The following is a 24,856-nucleotide window of genomic DNA, read 5'->3' on the forward strand; positions in this document are numbered from 1 at the left end:
ACTGATTTAGACCCTATCACGGTCACCACAACTGACAGAAATGAGTACGAACGAGAAGAAAGTAAACTTCATAAATACCTTGTTGCGATGATAAATAAAGTCACCGTAAGACCTGTTTACAATCACGCGGGTTCGAGTCCCAGGGAGGATGAAAGATAAAGATCCAAAAGCTGATATTCAGATTTATGGATCTTATAATGGTCGGCATGTCTAGGTAAAATCAATTGGATATTCAACAATCATGCATCCTTAACTTCCTCGCATGCAAACACACTCCAGTAAGTCGATTAAATTATGAAGAAGAGAGAGAGAGAGAGAGGCGTACATGATTCTGCGTTCTGATAACTCTCTAGGAATTTAGATTTCAAAATTCTGACTTTGAGAAAATGCTAGTCATGCTTTTTATCATTTGAACTTGGGCATAAATGATGAATTTAGTCTTCGTCCACATGCTATACATACATCGTACAACTGAGTCTTACTTTATACGGGTCAAATTGCTAAGTTATGGAATAAGAAGCCTCACGCTTTTAACATTTTCAAAATGAAGGTAAGATGTGCATTTTCGTGTATTAGGTAGTATCCAACAGTAACAAGTTTTCAAAAGCTATTGGTCAATTAAAAGTATCTTTCGTTATTCATAGTTTTCACCTTAAACTCATTGACAGTCTACGTGTTTTGTCACAAATTTCGATCTTTCCTGTCTTGTTCGTCGGTAAAGCATCTCTCTCTCTCTCTCTCTCTCTGTGACTGTTGAAACTGCTATTGCTATTGCCATTCTACTTTGAATTCTAGAGAATTTGGCTTCTCACGTTATTTTAGAACCTTAGTAACTTCAATCCATTTATAAAATTTTTTTGTATTTCCAATTTTTATTCAACAGAATTTTATTTATCATCTTGTTCCCCTCCTAATTTGGTTATTTTTTTTATATAAAAATTGTTAACTAACCATATTAAATTCTGGGATATTCTGGCTTCTTAATTTGTTCTTAGAATCATATTAACGTTTAATTATTTCTATTTCTTCTATTTCCCTTTCAATTTAAATTCGAGGACTTTTCTTTTCATCTTGCTCTTAGAATCTCATCATCTTCATATGCTTAAAAAATGAACTATTAATTAAGGGCAGATTTCTGTGAACATTATCTAATGAACGGTAAAGGAGACCATATAATAAGAGTGTACTTTACCTTTAATCAAGATTTTTCATTTTTCCTGGAAACAATGATTATTGAAATATAAAGCAGCAGCTACATATATTTTTTCTATTTCTTAATCTTATTTTATTTTTTTCTCATTTTTCTCTTTGCATAAATTGAGTCTCAATTTCTCTTCATATGTTTTTTAAATTTTTGGGTACTAAGGTTTCCTACTGATGTACACCACGTTGCTACATTATTTCCTCATAGTAATTATTATCTGTTATTCATTTCTTACTTCCTAATCGGGTTAAATAAAAAAAGTGTTTAGAATAAATCATATCTGATAATTATCAAATGTATATATATACATATATATATGTTATGTATGTATGTAAGTTATATATGTATATATATATATATAATATATATATATATATATATATATAAATAATATATATTATATGTGGTATATATATATATATATATATATATATATATATATATATATAATATATACATATTTGTTAATAATCAAATAGGATTATTATCAATATATATATATATAATATATATATATATATATATATATAGTATATATATATATGATATATATATAGATATATATATATACATATAGTATATATATATATAATCATATTTGATTATTAACAAATGTGTATATATATATATATATATATATATATATATATATATATATATATATATATATATATATGTGTGTGTGGGTGTGGTGTGGTGTGTGTAGTGTGTGTGTGTGTGTATGTGTGTATATATATATATTTGATAATAATCAGATATGATTTATTCTAAACACTTTTTTTTTATTTAACCCGATTAGAAAGTAAGGAAAGATAATATATATATATATATTATATATATATATATATATATATATATATTCTCTGTGTGTAGGGGTGTTAAGGGTACCAGCCTTTCTTAGAGGATAAGGTTTAACACTGAAAAACAAAATGCTTTCCATGGTTCATTAACACTGCAAGTCAACTACTTTCACTTGTTTATCACTGGCGTAAGATTAATCAATTCTTACTTTACCTCCCCACAATTCACCTTATCGTTCGAATGCTTTCACCCTGCTGGACGGACATCGTCTTTCCTATTTTGAATATTGTCCATCAACATGATTACCTCAGTTTGACGTCAACCTAGTTCCTGTATATATATATATATATATATATATATATATATATATATATATATATATATATATATATATATGACATAGAGAGAGAGAGAGAAGAGAGAGAGAGAGAGAGAGAGAGAGAGAAGCATTCTGATTTACCTGTATCGTGATTACACACCCAAAGGTATGTCTATCAACATGATTACGTTGCAGTCTTCTTTCTTCTGTCACTGCATTGACACCTGTAACCTTTCACTCTGTCGTTCATTCTTACTTTCACGTTACAGTTTCTCTATGGCACCGAATAAAGAAGAGAATTTTCACCTGAGATTCCATAGATTAGAGAGAGAAAACGACCAAAAAATGGTCGTAAAGGGAAAATACAATCGTATCTGTTGTCATCTCAACTCACCGGGTCGAACACTCAGGCAATTCTCGTATCATTCCTTACAAGATTTTTTTCTTTTTTTTTCTCCTTTTCATGACAGGGAGGTTTTTATAGCCAACAATGACAATTTCACACCGCGTTCCCGCAACCTACTTCCCTCCCGAAAGGCGCCTTTACAGCCTCTTGATAGACGATCTCAACGAGTCATTCCTCTGTGGGCAATAGTCAATTTGCCTCCACCGAGGAACAAAGTGATTCGATTTCCGTTTACACGCAAAAATGAAAAGCCATTAACTTGAAAAGAGATTTGGCGTCTGGGGGAATTAAGAAACCTTCTATCATTTTACTGCTGGCTTCAGAATAAGCTCTCCCGGTTTGTGATCGGTGTTTGTGATCAGTCATTAACCTTTGGCATCATGGAAAAAAAAGGAGCGAGTGAAAGACAGCATTACAGGTGACAATCAAAAAGGTCAGTGACACTGAAACTGATTATTGTAGGTCTCGCAGACATAAAGATACAATTTCTTGTATTGATATAATCTACAGTATCATAAAGTTTTAGTATTCATCATTTAATATGGGTCGAAGAAAATATGTCATCATTAAAATGCACCGAAGGATTTATGTTATGAAGATAATCTACAATAGTATGATGTTTCAGTATGGATAGCTACTCGAGTGGTCTTTATTCATGATGGGGCAAAGAGAATGTATCATCAAAATGCAAGAAATACGCTATAAATAAAAAAATATATATTTAAAAAAGACAACTAGGTATAAAAATCAGACGTAACATGTCATCACTACGGTGCAAGAAACAGGCCCTAAATATCATGAAGGTAGCTTGTCAACATTAAAAAGATATTACGAGAGTAAATAAAAACACTGCTAAGTATCACATCAAACGTACCATGTTATCATAAAGTGCAAGAAATAAGTGATAAATAGAATAAAAAAATTTCCCAAAGTAAAAGAAAAAAAACACGACAAAGTATCAAATTAAAACTACCAGGAATGAGTGACGGCTAGGTGTAGAAACAGGTTTTATTATGCCCATCTGGCTTCCGTCCTGGCAGCCAGGAATTGTGGGTATCTCGGCTGTGCGCTGAGGTATCAAAAGTCGAGAGTAAAAGTTGTTACTGGCTGACATTACAAATGATACGTTACGACTTAAATTCGTATGATTTTCGAGTCACACGCGATGCATAATACATAAATACCAAGTCAGGGGTTTGAAGAGCTGGTTTACTTATGCACAAAAAAAGAAGAAGTTTGTATTAGGTGGTGAATGCAAGCGGTCATCATCATGATTATTATGACTGTCAGATTTTTCAGAGCAAGGCTTTTCTGGCGCAACATGAAATGGAGTTGTAAATGTACTGTGGTTATAAGGTGGCGCGAATGTGATACATTCGAGATTATAGTATAGTGTCAGTGTTTCTTTTGGTTAAGGCACGTGAAAACTAGCCTGTTTCAACGAAAATTTTATCGGAGTTAGTTACCTGACGAATCGGGAATGTGTCCCATCAAAGCTAACTCAGTTGGCCACGTATTGTCTGCAATTTTTTTTTTTTGAGGGGGGGGAGGGGGTAAAGGTCGATGGGACGGGCAACCTATGTGTATGTCCTTGAGATGAAATACAATTTATTGTTATTTTTAATATTATTATTATCATTATCATAACTATCGTTTCCTCACCCGACACTCCGGAGAAAACTGTAATTCTGTCATTCAAAACAGACCTCCCAACCGCTATATTTTTTCGGTGCCTATGAACGGAACCAATAACTCTAGTTTTCTCAGTAGCACTCCCCCCACCACCCATGAACCCCCTTGGGGGGGGAGGGGTTTATAACCAGCACTGCCCCCTCTGAAGTTTTCCGGTTGATGAGTGGTTGTGGTACGACCATCAATGGGTGATAAGATGGCTGAATAGGACGATGAATTGGTGACTCTCTCTCTCTCTCTGAGAGATATAATTTTCTAGACGAGGGTTTGGTAAACCCGGAGGCTCCCTCGACGACTTGAAATAGAGATGTTTTTAATGAGCCTTGATCGCTAAAGGTCTGCCTGTCCTCAAGTTAAAGCCGCACCGACCATGTATTTGAAGGTGTTTCAATTTAGCGCTTGTTTCCGCGCATTGCGAGCACGTGAGTAAATAAGGAAAGATTTTTGACATACATACATATGTATATATATACATATAAATCAAACATTCTCTGAAAATATTTTTCGATTACATCTCGTCATTACAACAATGCGGAAACAGTAAACTATGACGTTATGCAACTAACTCTCTCTCTCTCTCTCTCTCTCTCTCTCTCTCTCTCTCTCTCTCTTTCAACGGCAATGCCTCATTATACTCGACAAAGGGAGGGGGAAAATAAGAACGGGAGGAGAAAGTTGGAAAAGATTCTTCATCCGTATCGATGTCTACAGAATTTACAAAAGCCAATGCTACGCTCAACTGATCTGGCAAATCGACATTTATATGGGGTTAAAAAAAAAGAAAGTGTAGAAGACACGGCTCCAATAATATTTTCGCTTTAAAAAGCCACGCCGCACAACCTTAAAAGATCTCTCTCTCTCTCTCTCTCTCTCTCTCTCTCTCTCTCTCTCTCTCTCGTTTCATATGTTGAAGGAAGGGGTATAAAGTTAATGGTGGTTCTTCGATATGTAGCCAAGTCTGTTGAGATGAATCAGCAGCTTCTTGGAAAAAAAATTCCTCTCAAATAGTTGGTCTGCGTCGCGGAATGATGAATAACATGTGAAATGAATGGTCGATTCAGAAGTCTTATTATTGGAATAGTTCTATACTTTTTTTTTAATAAATAATGATTCGAAGTCAGTAATATATTTTCGCCTACTCGTGGAGCAAGCCTAAAAAGTATTTGTTTTGTTATTGCTGTTGTTGTTCTTGTTGGGGGTAGGAAACTCTTTGGAAAAGCCTAAAAAGTTCTCTAAAATGTTTTGCGTTGAGTTAAAGATACAGGAATTTTAGGACTGGATATTTATGATTTATATCTTAGAATGAAAATATAAAAAATGAATAATGTGTATGTTAAGCAGTACAGAACAATTATTTCTAATAAAATATGGCATATTTATTTAAATTTTCGTTGGTGAAACAAAAAATACGTTATTTAATCATCGATTTTAGCACGCACCCCCAGTAAGCTGGAGGTCGGATCACATCTTGTTTCTATATAAGGTCTTCTTGCCTTTTTTTTTAAAATTACTGTTGGATCGTAGACTGATGAATCCCTTTACTCTACTAATACCACAAACAGGAAATAAATAAATGAATAAAAGTATTGATATGAAAATCTCTTGAAGAGCCGGCAAAAGTGGAGATTTGTCGACCAAGACAGAATGTAACCTAACTGATGTTCCCTTTTTTTGTTTTCAGTCAAGATGGAGAAGAAAATGAGCCCATAGCAAGTGAAGCTGCTAGAGAATTAGTGGAGCTAAGTGAATAAACAAACGATCATGACATATTAATGAAATCAGAACAGTTAACCTCCTTGTTGGACGGGTGGGTTACGTGCTCGCCTACCGATTCGGTAGTCAGAAGTTGGATTCTCCGCTCTGCCAACGTGGAACCAGAGGAATGTATTTCTGGTGATTAGAAATTGATTTTTCCATATTATGTGGTTCGGATCCCACAATAAGCTATAGGTCCAGTTGCTAAGTAACCAATTGGTCCCTGCCACTAAAAAAATATCTAATCCTTCGGGCCAGCCCTAGGAGATCTGTTAATCAGCTCAGTGGTCTGGTTAAACTAAGTTATACTTAACTTTTCTAGGTATCGACAGAGTTCCCAGTTTTTGAGAAGTAGGCAGCCACAAAAATCGTGATAGTGAATGCTACAGTCTCTCTCCCTTTCATCCGATTTCACTGTAAATAAAATGTAATAATACAAATACCATCAGAAACCAAATTTATTCATTCACATTTCAAAGTTCAAAGGTATTTTCTTAAAAAAATAACTCCAAACTAGACAAAGGAAAATGTTACGAAAAATGTCGCGTTGGAAAAGTTGCGATGCACAATATGTTCAGGAATTTTGATTGCTCAGCATTTTTAGAAAATAGGCGAAACTCAATTTGACACGGCAAATTGTACATATATTCCGGAAAATTCTAGGAGTTTCCTGATAACAGACCATATCTAGTCACCAAGAGAGAGAGAGAGAGAGAGAGAGAGAGAGAGAGAGAGAGAGAGAGAGAGCCATCATTCGTTTGAAATATTTTTTTCAATGCCTCGACATTTCCTATCAAAAACTACTCTTTCAAACGGCATTGGTTAATCTGTCTGAGAGCTGAACGGTCCACAAAATACATCAAGAGAGAGAGAGAGAGAGAGAGAGAGAGAGAGAGAGAGAGAGAGAGAGAGAGAGAGAGAAATTTTTCCTTTCCTACTATTAGATACCCTTTTCCAAAGGCATTGGTTAATCTGTCTGCGGGTTGCGCGCTCCCAAGATTACACCTTAAGGGCAAAAGAAAATGAGAGAGAGAGAGAGAGAGAGAGAGAGAGAGAGAGAGAGGTATACCATCTTTCCTACCTACGCCTCCCAGCTACTGCCTTTTGTTCGGCCCAAAGCTGGGCCGATCTTGAGAGTATCTTTGAAAAGGGAAGAGGCAGCAGCCGTTCAGCCGTGATCACTGTCTCTGAGGGACAGTTTCTGTCAGCTTCCCTCTGGTTAGTCCAGAAATCCTTTAAATTCCGCTTAACTGTATGAGATACCAAGCTTTTCTTTGTTTGTTTATTGAAAAGTCTCTGAATATATTCAAGTTTGTTAGCAAATATGTAAACATTCTGCTTCTGTGACATTTTTTCCCCTAAATTTGAGCTATGCTGTCAGTTGTTTTCAGATTATAATATACACACACACATATACTATATATACACACAAACATATGTAGGTATATCATATGAAGACAGTAACAAATAAACGTCTCTCTTGACACACATTTATTTTAGGGTTAGGTTGATATTTAGGGAAACAGTTTTTCACTTTCAATGCTGTTTATAAAATATACAACATATAAATATACATATAATGTGTATTCTAGGCGATAAACCTATGACAAGACAATAGATTAAAGAAATTAAAAAAAACATTGATCGTATTCATGACATTTAAGAAAGAAGCTAACATACATATAAAATGTATAATAAAAAGAAAAGAAAACATTGAAAAAAACATAAAATATTATACTTAAGAATAATTTGTTTCGGTAGAGGTCAGTGTCTGAGCTGGACGCGAGAGAGCAGAACAAATATAAGTAAAACCTCTCGAATATGACAAGTATACATATGTATGTATGTAAGTATATAATTGTGAAATATATTCTGTTAAAACAGAATTCCATCTAATATAGGTAACCCATAAACACGGCAAATTATAGAAAGTAAATACCATATTTCAGAGACCAGGCTCTCTGAAGAAAGAGTTCGGTATCTGAAATCTACCATGTACTTTCTACATTTTGGCGTTTTTATGGGCTCCTATTATTATTATTATTATTATTATTATTATTATTTTTATTATTTTTTTTTTTTTTTTTTTTTTTTTTTGCTCTATCACAGTCCTCCAATTCGACTGGGTGGTATTTATAGTGTGGGGTTCCGGGTTGCATCCTGCCTCCTTAGGAGTCCATCACTTTTCTTACTATGTGTGCCGTTTCTAGGATCACACTCTTCTGCATGAGTCCTGGAGCTACTTCAGCCTCTAGTTTTTCTAGATTCCTTTTCAGGGATCTTGGGATTGTACCTAGCGCTCCTATGATTATGGGTACGATTTCCACTGGCATATCCCATATCCTTCTTATTTCTATTTTCAGATCTTGATACTTATCCATTTTTTCCCACTCTTTCTCTTCAACTCTGGTGTCCCATGGTATTGCGACATCAATGAGTGATACTTTCTTCTTGACTTTGTCAATCAACGTCACGTCTGGTCTGTTTGCACGTTTCACCCTATCCGTTCTGATACCATAGTCCCAGAGGATCTTTGCCTGATCGTTTTCTATCACTCCTTCAGGTTGGTGCTCGTACCACTTATTACTGCAAGGTAGCTGATGTTTCTTGCACAGGCTCCAGTGGAGGGCTTTTGCCACTGAATCATGCCCCTTTTTGTACTGGTTCTGTGCAAGTGCCGGGCATTCGCTTGCTATGTGGTTTATGGTTTCATTTTTCGTATTGCACTTCCTACATATGGGAGAGATGTTATTTCCGTCTATCGTTCTTTGAACATATCTGGTTCTTAGGGCCTGATCTTGTGCCGCTGTTATCATTCCTTCAGTTTCCTTCTTTAGCTCTCCCCTCTGTAGCCATTGCCATGTGTCATCGCTGGCTAGTTCTTTAGTCTGTCTCATGTATTGTCCGTGCATTGGTTTGTTGTGCCAGTCCTCTTTTCTGTCTGTCATTCTCCTGTCTCTGTATATTTCTGGGTCTTCGTCTACTTTTATTAGTCCTTCTTCCCATGCACTCTTTAGCCGACATCGTCTTCACTGGTTTTCAGATATTGCCCCGAGTTGCTCTGATCTCGATGTTGACACAGTCCTCTATACTTAGTAGTCCTCTCCCTCCTTCCTTTCGTGTTATGTATAGTCTGTCCATATTTGCTCTTGGGTGTAGTGCTTTGTGTATTGTCATATGTTTCCTGGTTTTCTGATCTATGCTGCGGAGTTCTGCCTTCGTCCATTCCACTGTTCCTGCGCTGTATCTGATTGCTGGCACTGCCCATGTGTTTATGGCTTTTTATCATATTTCCGGCGTTGAGTTTTGACTTGAGTATCGCCTATATATTATTATTATTATTATTATTATTATTATTATTATTATTATTATTATTATTATAATTCAAAGAAACCTCATAATCACATGAGTTAATAAAATAAAATGGAAAAGTATATCCACAATAATATGTCTGCTTGATCTTGTTATTTAAAATACAAAGCAGAAAGCTTTCGATGACCTGCACGGTCCTCCTTGTCAATCTGAATATAATTACTAACAGTGACCATACAAGAACTTTGTTTTTTGACTAGTTTACAAATAGCCTGTTTGATGATGTAGTTGGCTCTTCACGTTATCGCCTCGTTCTCCAACGGCAAACCAGCTAATCGCCTAGATCTTCGAAGTGGCGGTTCGTCTCCGTGAAGAGCCAACTACATCAAACAGGCTCTTTGTAAACTAGTCAAAAAACAAAGTTCTTGTATGGTCACTGTTAGTAATTATATTCAGATTGACAAGGAGGACCGTGCAGGTCATCGAAAGCTTTCTGCTTTATATTTTAAATAACAAGATCAAATAGACATATTATTGTGGATTTACTTTTCCATATTATTATTATTAGTTAGAGTTATTATTATTTATTAGTATATAGTATTATTATATATATATATATATGTATATATATATATATATATATTATGAATTTTTCCCATGTAAACCATGACATTTTTATTGCCCATAAATCTGATGTTACATAAGTCGTTTAAAATCAAATTCATTCTACTTAGGGGATAACAGACACCCAAGGGAATTCGTAGCGTATTCATTGTATGTATGTATGTGTATATATATATATATATATATATATATATATATATAGATATATATATTATATATATAATATATATATATATAGATTATATCGATACGATCTTATATATAAGTTTATATACACATATACTTTTGAAGTTAAGAATCTTACTCAAAATAAATTATTGTCAAGGTATTATCATTATTATCATTTGATCGTACATAGTGCAAAAATTGCAAAAATACATCTTTTATAGAAAGTCAAAGGTCAACGTACGTCGTTATTTCCCAAACCAGGAGGCAGTTCGAATTCCAATGGTGACGAAGCATTTATCAGTTCTAAATCCCCCCACACCCCTTCGGTTAAGTCATTCCAGAGGTATAGTGAACTGGATATTAATCGAGATTAGTGGCTCAATGTATATGACAAAAATTAAAAAAAATACACACACACACAGATATATATACAAATATACAAAACAAACATACATACATACACAGGAATAATATATAATAATAGAATATATATATATATAAATAGTATATATATATGTATGTATGTATGTAGTAAAAATATCATATATAATATACGATTCCTCTATAGAGATATCTAAGATAACTGTCATTACCATCATCATTCTTAAATTGCCAAAAACTTCCACCCTTTCAGGATACAAATATCCACTAACAGACACATACATACACACATACACACAGCCGTACACTTGTAATTTAAGGTCATCATAGCTTCCATATAAATGTTGAAAATAAAATACATCTAATATCACTAGTATAAATATCTTTCCAGTTTGTAAAATTATTAAACTTGCCATAAGCAATTCTAAATCTCGATGCTAAGACATAATATTCTAGAAATCTATTTATAATAATGTGAAATACTTTCTTTCCATATGTCGAGGAAATTATCGGTCATATAATATAGAAAATCAAAACTTAATCTGTAACATTAGTTACATTTTCTTTCCTATTACGACATTGCAATTCAGTGTTGATTTAAAACTTCTGATACTAACATAACATAAGTATCAAGTTACTTAGCACTGAGACAGTAATATAAAACCAAAATATTAACTCGTGTATAAACCTCACGGCTTATAATTGCACATTAACTAACTTCCCATCAATCATTTTGCATCTGTTACATAATCTTGCATTTACATTTTGTTGATGCGTGAACAAACAATTACGTACTATACCGCTAATTCTAAATCTCATTCAGAGATTTCAAATTAACTTCTTCACGAATATTTTTGTCATTCGTTATGCAATTCCGCATACTGATACTATTCTGAAATTTCAGTTGGAAAAACACAATTAAATAGTCCTGCATTTTAGAATGAATTTGTATACCTAGTTACCAACGCGTGTTCAAACTCCAAGGAGGAAAATGAATCGTAAAATTAAAAAGCCCCGCCACGTCTAAGTAACGACAAGGAATATAGTGTATAACGTCTTTGGTCTCATATGAGCCTTGCATACAGTGGTACTGCTGCTCACTCCCCGGCAGGAAAGGCAGAGAGAGAGAGAGAGAGAGAGAGAGAGAGAGAGAGGGAGGAGAAGGAGAGAGAGAGAGAGAGAGAGAGAGAGAGAGAGAGAGAGATTCAAGCCGGAGGACCAGCAAACTTATTTATTTTTGGGAGAAGATGGACGCTGTTTCCCCAGTTAAATGGTAAATGAAACGTGTGTTTATAAAAATATGGTAAATTGATGAAGAACGTCAACAATTTCATGCAAACAAACGCCAAGCGTACACGCATGCAATAGCGCAAAGCGACAACAGGCAAAGGATACCTCCGCCAGTGCTGGAAGTGAGTTTGAACGGAAGCATTCGTGGGAAGTCTATATATATATGTGTGTATATATATGTATGTATGTGCATGTATATATATAGATATATATTATAAAAATAAATATATATATACATATATTATATATATATAGTATATTATATATAATAATATATATATGTATGTATATGTATATTATACACTGCATGAATAAATAGCCTTCATCCTGTAGCCGAAGCTTGGTGATACAAGAGAAGTGATCAGTAGTAGTGAATTTGGAGAAATGAATTTGATCATAAAGTTACTTGCTATTAGATTCAAGGAAAATTAAAGAAGAAAGCGATGCGAATTAGTCAGAAAGTGTCATAACTCCGATGAATATGGCTAAATAAGATAAGTATATACTTCCGTCCCCTTTCACGTGTCGTTATAGTTCACTGAATACTCAAGTTAATAAAAAATAGTGCGCATGTAGGTTCATCCAAATTTTGTCCAAAACATGTGGGGAACTAGTTCAATGAACGTGTATTAACAGTGACTTTTAGCTGAAAAATATATATAAACAGTTACTTTGACATCTATATAACAATAGTCAATGTACAATTGACCACTAAAGAAAATGTCAGTCTGAATGGCTGAATGTAAATTCTCCATTTCCCTGGGCTTTGCAAATGTCCAGAATAATTTTTACCACTGAATTTTCGAACTTTGTTAAACGCTGTAGGCGCAACCAGCTGACGACATGCCACAGAACAAGGAAAAATGATAAAAGTATGGGCTGCCTGCCACAAACATACATGAACAAGTGAAAATATATATATACACGTGTAAAGGCGTAATCAAGAACTTTGTATAAACATAAGTGAATAATATTACGAGTGAAATGTTCTAAGCATTATATTTATTCAAGACGTAGGTTCATAAATACGTTGCGTGGGATGTTTTTTTTTCCAGAGTCAATAACCCCAACGCAACTTCCTTAAGAATTTTGGGACAAGTTTCCTCTAATTTAATACAAATATATATCTATATATAATATATATATATATATATATATATATATATATATATATATATATATATATATTTGTGGAGACATGTGGGAGATATTTTGAAGGTTGCTGACCCCATCTGACAATAGCATATTATCGTACCCGAATGATTGATTGATGAAGCTTTTGACGTCACAGCTGCGTGTGTGTGTTTGTTGCTATGCCATTTAAAAATGAGCACTTGGATACTTTGATGACACACCTGAAAGCCATTTGTTATCCGTGTTATTGGCTTACTTCAAAAACTAATGGATTTTTCCTCTCATTAGAAACCCAATAGCTAATGTGACTTCGATGCAGGAAAATGTAATTAGCATATAAAGGACTAAACTTTTCACCTAGAATTTCTTGTCCTGATTGGACTGAGGCATATTCACGATGCTTCAGAAGAGCTTCACTTTTTTGCTTCACCCATCGAGAAGGAAGATGAGGATTGTTCTCATCAGCATCAAATGTATTCCATACATTATTGCCGCTGCCACGGGATACATTATTGCTGCTCTGGTAAGAGATTGTCATTCAGTCGTTTGTGTACGTGGGTGTGTGCACCCGCATGAATGCAATAAGCCAAATTTGTCCTTTTAAAAGCAAATTCGCATGCACAAACAACATATCTATCAATCTATCTATCTATATATTGTTTATATATAAAGAATTACATGTATTAATAGACGCATACATACACATACTGAAACACACAAGCATATATATATATATATATATATATATATATATATATATATATATATATATATATATATATATATTATATAATAACACACATATATACATATGTGTGTGTGTGTATTGTTTATATATAAAGAATTACATACATTGATAGATGCATAAAGACACAAACTGAAACACACACACGCGCATATACACACACACACACACACACACACACATATCATATATATATATATATATATATATATATATATATATATATATATGTGTGTGTGTGTGTATATAGATATATATATATATATATATATATATATATATATATATATATACATATATGTGTGTGTGGTGTGTGTGTGTGTGTGTAATTAATTTATTCATTCAAAAAAAAATTATGTATTTTTTTTAGGGTGCTAGTGGTTGCAACATAACGCCGTTCGAAGTTCTTCTCAGCGGTCCCTTGCCTGGCGACGACCCAAGACTGCTGTCCTTTATCAAGTCAAGGTGCATAAGCTTAATTGTATTAAAAAACACCTGTATTCTTCATAGTGCCCATTTGCAGTTTCCTGTCTTTAAACAGGATTTTATTTTCCATGAGCTTCGATTCACTACTCTTTACAGAGTAGATCTGAAAGCAGTCCATCTACTGCTTCGTTCCTTTGAGCATATTCTGCAAGCAGTCCATATACTGTTTTGTTTCCTTTAAGAACATTCTGAAAGCAGTCCATCTACTGCTTTGTTTCCTTTGACACATTCTGAAGCAGTCCATTTAAAATGCTTTGTTTCCTTTGGCACATTCTAAAGCATCATTTAATGCTTTGTTTCCTTTGAGCATATTCTGAAAGCAGTCTATCTAATGATTTGTTTCCTTTTTTTTTTGACCTGAAGCAGGTCTTTTATTAATTTGTTTTTTTTTTTTGAGCACTTCTGAAAGCAGTCTATCTAATGATTTGTTTCCTTTGAGCACATTCTGAAAGCAGTCCATTTAATGCTTTGTTTCCTTTGAGCACATTCTGAAAGCAGTCCATCTAATGCTTTGTTTCCTTTGAGCACATTCTGAAAGCAGTCCATCTAATGATTTGTTTCCTTTGAGCACATTCTGAAAGCAGTCCATTTAATGCTTTGTTTCCTTTGAGCACATTCTGAAAGCAGACCATCTACTGTTTTGTTTCCTTTGAGCACATTCTGAAAGCAGACCATCTGCTGCTTTGATTCGTTTGAATAATTACAGACTTAAATAAAAATTAGTTGCCTTAAAGATATCTTTGTTGTATATATATGTTTAATATGTATTGTGAATATGTTTTTGTTTACCAAATAATTGTCTTGTCCTTGTGTCTGAGCAGATTGCCTTAATCTTTTTTTTTTTTTAATTGTACCCATGTTTATGCTTGTTTGGGAAGGTTACTCATCTTCCAGGTGTGTCGGATTCTAGGTACTAATCTCTTTATAATCCCTATCTGTCAGTTATACGACCTTTCTTGTATTGTCAATTCCTCATGTAAGTCAGTTCATCTGCTAAGTAAAGGACGTTGAATGTCGAAAGATCTTGCGGAAACTCCGTTGTTTATTTTTCCCTCGTAGCTTATACCTTTATTTATGGATTTATCACGTTCCAAACTTTCATGATTCAGTTATACTTTATATACTATATTATATCTATTAATCTATTCTATGAAGATATTATAGATGATATTATATATATATAATTATATTATATAATGTATATATATATACTATATATTAACTATATCATACATATATACAATTATAATATATATATATATATATAGTATATATATCTTATATTTATATATATATATTATAATACATAAAGAAATAAAAATATTATTAATATATATTATATATATATATATATAATATAAGTATTAATATGTAGTAAATAATATATATATATCAATATAATTAAATTATCTTATAGTATAAATACATATATAAAATAATGAATATGTTTTCTTCCGAATAACAAAGCCTTCTGGTCCCGCCCTCGACCGAGCCCTACAACCTGAAGATCCTGGAAACCTCCAAGCCCTCCAACGTGAACTACAACTCGTACCTGAAATCCTCTGTGGGGTTCCCGCCCCTCCACAGGGTCATCACGCAAATTTTAGGAGGCAGACCTCCGGGCTTTTTCGTGGAGGCTGGAGCACTCGATGGGGAGTGGCTCTCCAACACCTTACACTTGGAGAAGGACAAAGGGTGGCAGGGCCTTCTAGTGGAGCCCGACAGGAAAATGTTCGCTCACCTCCTCCAGAAGAATCGGAGGGCATGGTCGGCTAATTGCTGTCTGTCCATCAAAGATTATCCTGTTAAGGTACGAGAGCATTTCTTTTCTTTGATGCTTGTTTTCATTTGCTCATTGATAACAAAAAGGTAAAATTTTATTTGAATTATAATTTCACTATATATATATATATATATATATATATATATATATATATATATATATATATATATATATATATATAGGATATATATAAGGAACCATATTGTATCTCCGTTATTTATTTTGGTAGCGAAAGCCGTAGCGGCAGGCACTGAGTTTTGGTAACACTTTCTCTCTCTCTCTCTCTCTCTCTCTCTCTCTCTCTCTCTCTCTCTCTCTCTCTCTCTCTCTATCGATATACCTCCCCTCCATTTCATTAGGTCATCAAATCAGAGTCGTGAACTTACAAAAATATACATTTATTTAAAAGCAAAGTTAAAAGAACAGGAATAACAAACTATAAGCATACACAGTTGTAAATACAAAGTCAAAAGATTAAATGAAATAGAACATCTTTATAAAATATCAAAAATACAGTCAAGCCACACCTTTGGCTAAAATAGACATAAATACACTCACCCATTGCAGCCTAGAATCTCCAAGCACTTAAACAGAAACACGTTGGCAGAGCCAGCCCGGCTCTTTCTCTCCCCGTAAGAGACTCTATGGTTCAGGCTAATTACATGCTATTATGAACGAAAGAGGCTCACACGTACACACAAACTCACACCCATTGATCATGCCCTGAAACTGCTAGAAACCAGTTTCAAAGTCAGCTCTGACGAGAGCTCATCTCGACAGACGATCGTTGACCTGCTTAGGTAAGGATCACACCACCTCAAGACCTATCAGCATTTCTAAGCTGAGATGTTCTCTGTTTCCATGGGAAGCAAAAAACGATGATTCCCAATTTCTGAGGAATGTCAAAGCACGTGGCATACAACAATGTCTAATACATGTCACATCATATTATATTATCAGTCTTTATATGTTACAGCAGCTCGGCCACCATCATAGTCACACAAAACAGCTCATATATATAAAAAAACACATTGGCCGGCTCATTAAACACAAAATATAATAATAACTGCACGTCTCTGGCAGCACAACATAATGTCTATCACACATCATCTCCTACACATGGGCTATAATAACAATTGGGTGTATAAACATTTCTCCATCTTGAATTTTCAAATCTCCCTTTTTGTCTGCAACTGCAACTGCACAGCCTCGCGAAACACGTTGTAGAAAGGCGAAACGTCTCCCAGTGGAAGACATCTGATGGCTTCTATAGTCCAAAAGAGCTGTAGAATCCCGTAGACTTATAGAAACTCTCATATGTGGGAACACATCAGCAACATCTCTGCAACGGCTGGTGGGCGTCTTGATAGCGTTGGGGAACGATGTTTATGGTGTTTTCAGTGTGTCAGTCAAGTCATCGATCAATCAAAGAAAAATTAACCCCAGACATACTTCTGTCAAATAATGACCTAAAAAATTCCCAAAAACACTAACTGAACGTCTCCCAATGAACCCCATTTAATATGAATACTGAACTAATTTCTAACTTCAACTCGTGAAGGAACTCCATAGGATCGCCAAATCATAAGTCATTATCAAAATATACTAAATTCTCCAACTCAATTCTCCAAATTCATACATTAGCATACACCTCACCCAGAACTCAGAATCACAGAAACTCCACGGACTTTTGTCTTCACATTTCAAACTCACAAATTCTCACAAGTAAAAAGAAAAGGAAAAAGAGCCCGAAAAAAACACGTAACAAGCCCAAACCCAACTAACACCGAAAATGTTCTCTTAAACTCTGATATTTCAACAACCCACAAAATCAGTAAAAACTCTCCAATGTCTAACAGCAAAAACCCTTTTACTGCTCACATAATTAATCTCAATGAGACTTAACGTCAAACGCCCATTTATGCAATTCATACACCAGGACAAATCATATCTCCCGTCCAGAAACAGAAATGCTAATTAAAGCTCCACCCCCGATTACATCTCTTGTAGGAAAAGTAAAAAAAAATGAAAATAAAAAAAAGATAACAAGTGAACTTTCCCCATTACAAAGCACATAATATATATAACATACATAACCCAACTTTTTGCCATAAATGCGATATGTATACTTACGGAATTTTGCCATTGTAGCTTTTCATCTATCGGACATGGCTGGAAACAATCCCCTGACGTAGATACATCTCGTGAAATGCCAAAAACAACATCTCTCAGAATAGTGCATCACATTATTGTCAGCAAAAATCCACCTGCGGACACGTCAGGTGCTCGAATTGCAGTATAGAAATGTCTAGTCAGACTTGCAACTTCAGAAACCCATGATTCTAAAAAAAAATGTTTTACACTGACACTACATAAGCACATTTCACAAAATTATCTCCAGGATATGACTAAGGTGCTCAAAAACTGTCTCAAAGACATAACTCCCACATGATACTGGACAATTATATAAACAAATTACAACCTATTCTGGATAAAACCTATGGTAAACTCACAATTCAATTATATACCGCCAAAAATAACCCACTGGTGAATATAAAAAATAATGTGACATCTCCATAAAACCATAATGCAGTAATGCCACTCGCCTCCAATTAGTCACAAAACCAAAAGAACCACAGAACCCCTCTCTTGGCTCGTAGAACCCCAGAAAAAAAATCATAACCACAAAAAAAAAACGTCACCCCCAAAAATTAACGCCATCCCCACATATAATATCACCATATAATATAACTAATAATACACATCCAGCGAAAAAATAAAAAATATTTCCGTTTTCCCATTTAATTAACAACCCCACATCACCATATTCCCTCTATCTCACCAATAATCACATGTGGAATAAAACAAGTCTCCAAAAAAAGATTATTACACTCCAAGCAGGATAATAAAAAATGTAACTCCATCTCCAAAAAAATGCACTCAAAGCATCTAGCTGACACACTCAAAAATGTTGCCCCATATCTCCTCATAAAGGTTTCTATTTGCAACAAAAATGGTTGCAAAAATAATTGAACTAAACATAGCTCTCACCAACATAGGCCTAAACTGTGGAATATCTCCAAAAAAATAAAAAAATATCAAATGGCTAAAATATTATATCTCCAAAATATTATATCTCCAATTTTCCAGGAAAATAAACCAATGTTATAGTCAAAAGCTATAAACTCTCTGTTTAGCATAACTGCTGAGAAAGGCAAAAACTTGGCAAATAAAATTGCCCAGGAAATTCTAGAAAAAATCACCAGTGTGCCATAACTCATTACAACAGAACTCCAAATATAGTGTCTAAGCAAAGACTTCCCGTTATGCACTACAACATAGGCCACTAAGAAACACAAATATCCAGAAAAAAAAGATGTAATGCCACTATGTAGACATTCAAAAATGCAAAAATTCTCCCATAAATCTCTCTGCAGCATCAAACAGCTGAAATTATAAACACATTCCCGAACAATGACTCCAAGTCACGAGCTGAGATATTAAAAAATTCACACAAACTGGAGAGAAAAAAAAATTCAAACTCGCCCATGATAAAAAAAACTTACGTCAGCGATGGCTAACGTCCAAAAAAAGGAAAGAAAAATCAATGGCACTGATAACTTTTCCCGTAACACCTGTAACATCTGTGACTCACGTAGACTTCAAGCAATCATCTGCTGAACTCACAAAAAATAGAAAAACAAAAAATGTGTCGTTAGTTCCTCCCATTTTCACAAAAAAAACAACATCACCACCCTTAATATTCATTACAACACCCATGTTAGTATAAAAAAATTAACACCAGTATCAGTATTATAAGTATCAGAATTCGCTAGTATCAGTAGTAACACCAAATATTAGTACTCGCCCATCCACCAGATTAATATTAAGTATCAGAATCACCAACTATCAGTATCATCAAAATTGCTATCATCAAATTCACCAGAAATTGATATCACTACCCACAAATCATTGGCACATTCCCCAAAAATTATTAACACCATGACTGACAGAATCCCCATAAAATATCTCCAGTAATGATAATAATCCTCCATAGTAATTCTCCTTAAAATAATCCCCCGTGATAATAATTCTCCCGTAAATATCTCCAGTAACACCAGTAAAAGCATTAATATTGCTATTTCACCAGTATTCATCACGATTGACACACCCCACAACTCTAAAATCATTGCCACTCACCACTCCCCGGTATCATCACGAATCATCACCGCTCAGCAATCATCACCAGTCATCACCACTCAGCACCATTTTAAAGTAATCTCCACATCACCAATCAAATCTCCATTACAAAACAATCTCTGAATCCCCAATTATAATTATGCCCTCTAACATTACATAAAAGCATTTCTCCCAAAGCATAAGGAAAACTTGCACCACATTCATATGCATTTCATTTCCATTTTCTCTTCGCTCAAGAGAAAGAAAAAATCTTTCTAAAAGAAACCTTACGGGCATCTCATATCATCACCCAGTCATCATCAGCTGATTTCGACGGCATTGAAATTCCTATTCAAGGCCAAACTCGTCCCCATTGCCCCGACACAAAGACGAAAAAAGGAAGTTCACCCCCCCTAAAAAAAAAAGCTTCACCCTCCCCGTCAAGCATTCCCCCATGAAAGACAACGCTCGCCTACCCTTGCACTACCCCTTGGTCGCTCAGCACAAATTGCGCTAAATGTGTAAGAACGAGCGGGCGCTCTGTCTCCGAGGCAAAAAATGCAATTCAAGCAACCCCAAGAACTGAACTGTATGTATGAAAAACCCTTCATATACACACGCATGTATTAAAACAAAGACGAATGCATTTCTTCTAAACATGTGCTAAGATAAAACTTATCACTTTCTGCTACTTTGAGGGAAATATGTGGTAATCTGAACTGCCTCTTTAAAATGGTTCACACACAAGTTACACACCATGGGCCTCAAAAAAAAAAAAACAAAAACAAAAGCCATCGTAACACTTACGCCTTCAAATGAGAGAAAACCACCCCAGAATCTGTGCAATTACAAACACACGAATCTCGTTGGCACAACGCATTCGGCAAACCGCGCTACACGAAAGCACTCAACCGATTATTCACTCACATGCCAGACTGAGTCACTCATCCTAGCGAGCACCTCAGGATTTGGGGTGAATTTGCTGATCCTAATAGCATTTCTTTCTCTCAGTCCGATATTCACTCACAAGCCAGACTGAGTCACTCATCCTAGCGAGCGCCTCAGGACGGGTGAATTTGCTGATCCTAATAGCATTTCTTTCTCTCAGTACCACATCCCCACGGATGGATATTTCTCATCACCTGTCACCCAGTAACCGAAATCTAACACTTTTCCACAACCAGACACTCTGAAAACATCTTATAGCTGGTACTAGTCTAACAAAAGGCTTTTTCGTTCAAACACCGCTGCCCACCACTAATAATGGAGCCACATTGTATCTCCGTAATTCTTTTGGTAGCGAAAGCCATAGCGGCAAGCACTGGGTTTTGGTAACACTTTCTCTCTCTCTCTCTCTTTCTCTCTCGACTGACAACCGCTAACTCTCTCTCTTTCTCTATCGATATACCTCCCCTCCATTTCATTAGGTCATCAAATCAGAGTCGTGAACTTACAAAAATATACATTTATTTAAAAGCAAAGTATTAACTGAATAACTCAGATTCTTACAGGATGATTAATGGATGATAACTCAAAGTTCAGATAACTCAGATATCCCCTGGTAATTAACAGTCTACACAGTAATTAGTCATCACCATTTCCACTCTTCTCCAGAATATAGTTCCCTCTACTAGAACTGTTCCCTCCACTAGAAGCGCCTGTTAAAAGAACAGGAGGAACAAACTATAAGCATACCCACAATTGTAATACAGTCAAAAGATTAATGAAATAGAACATCTTTACAAGATATCAAAAATACAGTCAAGCCACACCTTTGGCTAAAATAGACATAAATACACTCACCCAATTGCAGCCTCAATCTCCAAGACTATATGGTTTAGGCTAATTACATGCTATTATGAACGAAAGAGGCTCAATGTACACTACAAACTCACATCCATCGATCACGCCCTGAAACTGCTAGAAACCAGTTTCAAAGTCACCTCTGACGAGAGCTCATCTCGCGACAGACGATCGTTGACCAGCTTAGGTAAGGATCACACCACATCAAGACCTATCAGCATTTCTAAGCTGAGATGTTCTCTGTTTCCATGGGAAGCTAAAAACGATGATTCCCAATTTCTGAAGAATGTCAAAGCACGTGACATACAACGATGTCTCATACATCATATATATATATATATATATATATATATAATATTATATATATATATATATATATATATATATATATTATATATATATCGAGGAACAAATGTCCTTTATTATCTAATTCGTTGTTCCTCGGAATTAATACATTTTCATATATGTTAACTGAAGGGGAGATTTTTAGTTGATAATAATTTCGTCCTCTTGTGGGTTTGAACCAGCGTCCAGTGAACAGAGGAGAAATCAGGACTTCAGTATAGTTATTGACTGGGCCACAGTCGATTAACTTATCACTGAAGTCCTAATTTCTCCTCTGTCCGCTGAACGCTGGTTCGAAGCCACGAGAGGACGAAATTATTATCAACTAAAAATCTCCCCTTCGGTTAACATACATGAAAATATATCAATCCCAAGGCTAGAGCGTATTGGATATTAAAGGACATTTGTAGCTCGATGTATTGGTATATGAATATGGTGATATGATAAAAATTTCATATATATATATATATATATATATATATATATATATACATATATATGTATATATATATATATATATATATATATATATATATATATATATATATATATATATATATATATAGATAGATAGATAGATAGATAGATAGAACCTCTTTGAGAAACTGTGTGTGTGTGTGTATAATCATAAGGATAAATGTCGCGTGTTTGTAATTCTCAACAGGAAGCCCTTGTTAGCATATCGAACCCGAAAGGTTCCGGCGACGACGTGGGATACCGCGCCATGAATACCCTCTCTCATCAGGCATAGAATACCCATCTGCCCCCCCCCCCCCCTTTCCCCCCACAAGCGGGTACGCGCGTGTGACCTTTGATCAAGTCCAAGTGCGTGCCCCTGAGGAGTCTCCTGAAAGCCCTTGATGTCGATCATGTCGACTTTGTATCGCTGGATGTCCGAAGGTAGGAAAATACTGCTACGACTTCAGCTACTGTTGATTATGAATCGTTTTTTATTTTTGTGTTATTATCGGCTTTTTTTTTGTCAATGTGTGATTTATTAATGAAATACTATTTTTGTATGTTTACATAGATTTGTTGATTAATATGCTTGTTAATTCTAAAAATAATAGTTAGTTTTGTTCCGGCTGAAGCCTATATACAAATACACAATGCATACACAATGGGGACAAAAAAAAAAATTCAAAAAAAAAATAATAAGAAAAACTGAATAATACGCTTAAATTTTTTTTGTAATTTTTAAGCTTTAGGATATATAACAATTAGTGACAGTAAAAGAATACAGTTAGAGCTATTAACAAAATAATGAAATCTTAATTAAACAGCAATGATACCAGAAATTAAGAATCAATTTGTCTAATTGGTAAACAAGTAATATTTGTCTTCCTTAACGGATTCTCGTTGTTCAATAATAATAATAATAATAATAATAATAATAATAATAATAATCATGATGATGATGATGACGATTATGAGAAAGAGAGAGAGTGGCCATGATACCTGTACACTATAGAGAATGTTCAGGTAACCATATAACACTAATCTAATTTAGCTGGTAAACGTAATAAAGACGAGAATGCCATTGCTAATGAATCCCTTACGAAGACAATCGTCAAGTACAGGTTTTCTATTTACTAAAATCGTTATGAATTCCAGACACACAGTTAGGAAGAAAATTACGAATATAATGAATACATTTCCTACTACAGTTCTAATGTAAGTACAGGTTTTTCTATCTACTAATCTTATGAATTCCGGACACATTTTGTAAGGAAAATTCCTAATATAATGACTATATTTTATACCAAATTGCTCAGATGTCTTTTGCAACATTTCAGGAGCAGAAGAAGGTATCCTACGATCGTTTTTCGAAGACAACAAAGACATCACGGTGGACGTGTGGGCTGGTGGAGCATCGTCACCCAGTAACGGGCGGAAGAGACGACGACTTCATAACAAGGTCACATAATAATAATAATAATAATAATAATTAAATAATAATAATGAATAAGTAATAATAATAACTGGATGGAGCCAGATACAGAGAGAACAAAGATCCCCTCCATGAAAGCCTACAACACCAAGAAATTAAGGAGAAAACAAGTGAGGTCAATGAAATAATGGGCCTAATACACACCACCAGTATCACAGAAACAAATAACTTGACATATGCAGGAGCAAGATTAGTAGCAGAACTGATGGGGATTCGAACACCAACACCACCGTCACAACCAACCCAACAGAAACCAAAACAAGCAACCTCCTTGGAAAAGGCGCCTGGAAAAGCAAATCATGGTGATGAGATCTGACTTGAGTAAACTGAAAGAGATGGCAGAAAAAAGGCTAAGAAGCAAGAAAACAAGGGAGGAACTCAACGAGAAATACAAAGTACAAGAGAGGGGACAAACAACACAATAGAAGATGTAAAACAGAGGCTTAAGGCCAAAGCACACAAGATCCAACGGTACATG

At 34.8% G+C, this 24,856-nt stretch overlaps 1 protein-coding gene and 1 long non-coding RNA gene across 3 annotated transcripts in view; one reads left to right on the forward strand and one right to left on the reverse strand.

Annotated features, from left to right (window-relative positions):
- Positions 1 to 24,856, reverse strand: part of LOC135223510 (uncharacterized) — a 757,812-nt gene that overhangs the window by 171,383 nt on the left and 561,573 nt on the right. The window lies entirely within an intron of this gene.
- On the forward strand, positions 11,827 to 23,178 carry LOC135195459 (uncharacterized). The gene is made up of 5 exons (XM_064221694.1): positions 11,827 to 11,935; positions 13,375 to 13,609; positions 14,202 to 14,296; positions 15,785 to 16,127; positions 23,092 to 23,178. Exons 2-5 carry the CDS (start codon positions 13,484 to 13,486, stop codon positions 23,176 to 23,178), a joined length of 651 nt encoding a protein of 216 aa, XP_064077764.1. The 5' UTR covers positions 11,827 to 11,935; positions 13,375 to 13,483.

Source organism: Macrobrachium nipponense, chromosome 20 (assembly GCF_015104395.2).
Source record: "Macrobrachium nipponense isolate FS-2020 chromosome 20, ASM1510439v2, whole genome shotgun sequence".
Classification (NCBI taxonomy): domain Eukaryota; kingdom Metazoa; phylum Arthropoda; class Malacostraca; order Decapoda; family Palaemonidae; genus Macrobrachium; species Macrobrachium nipponense.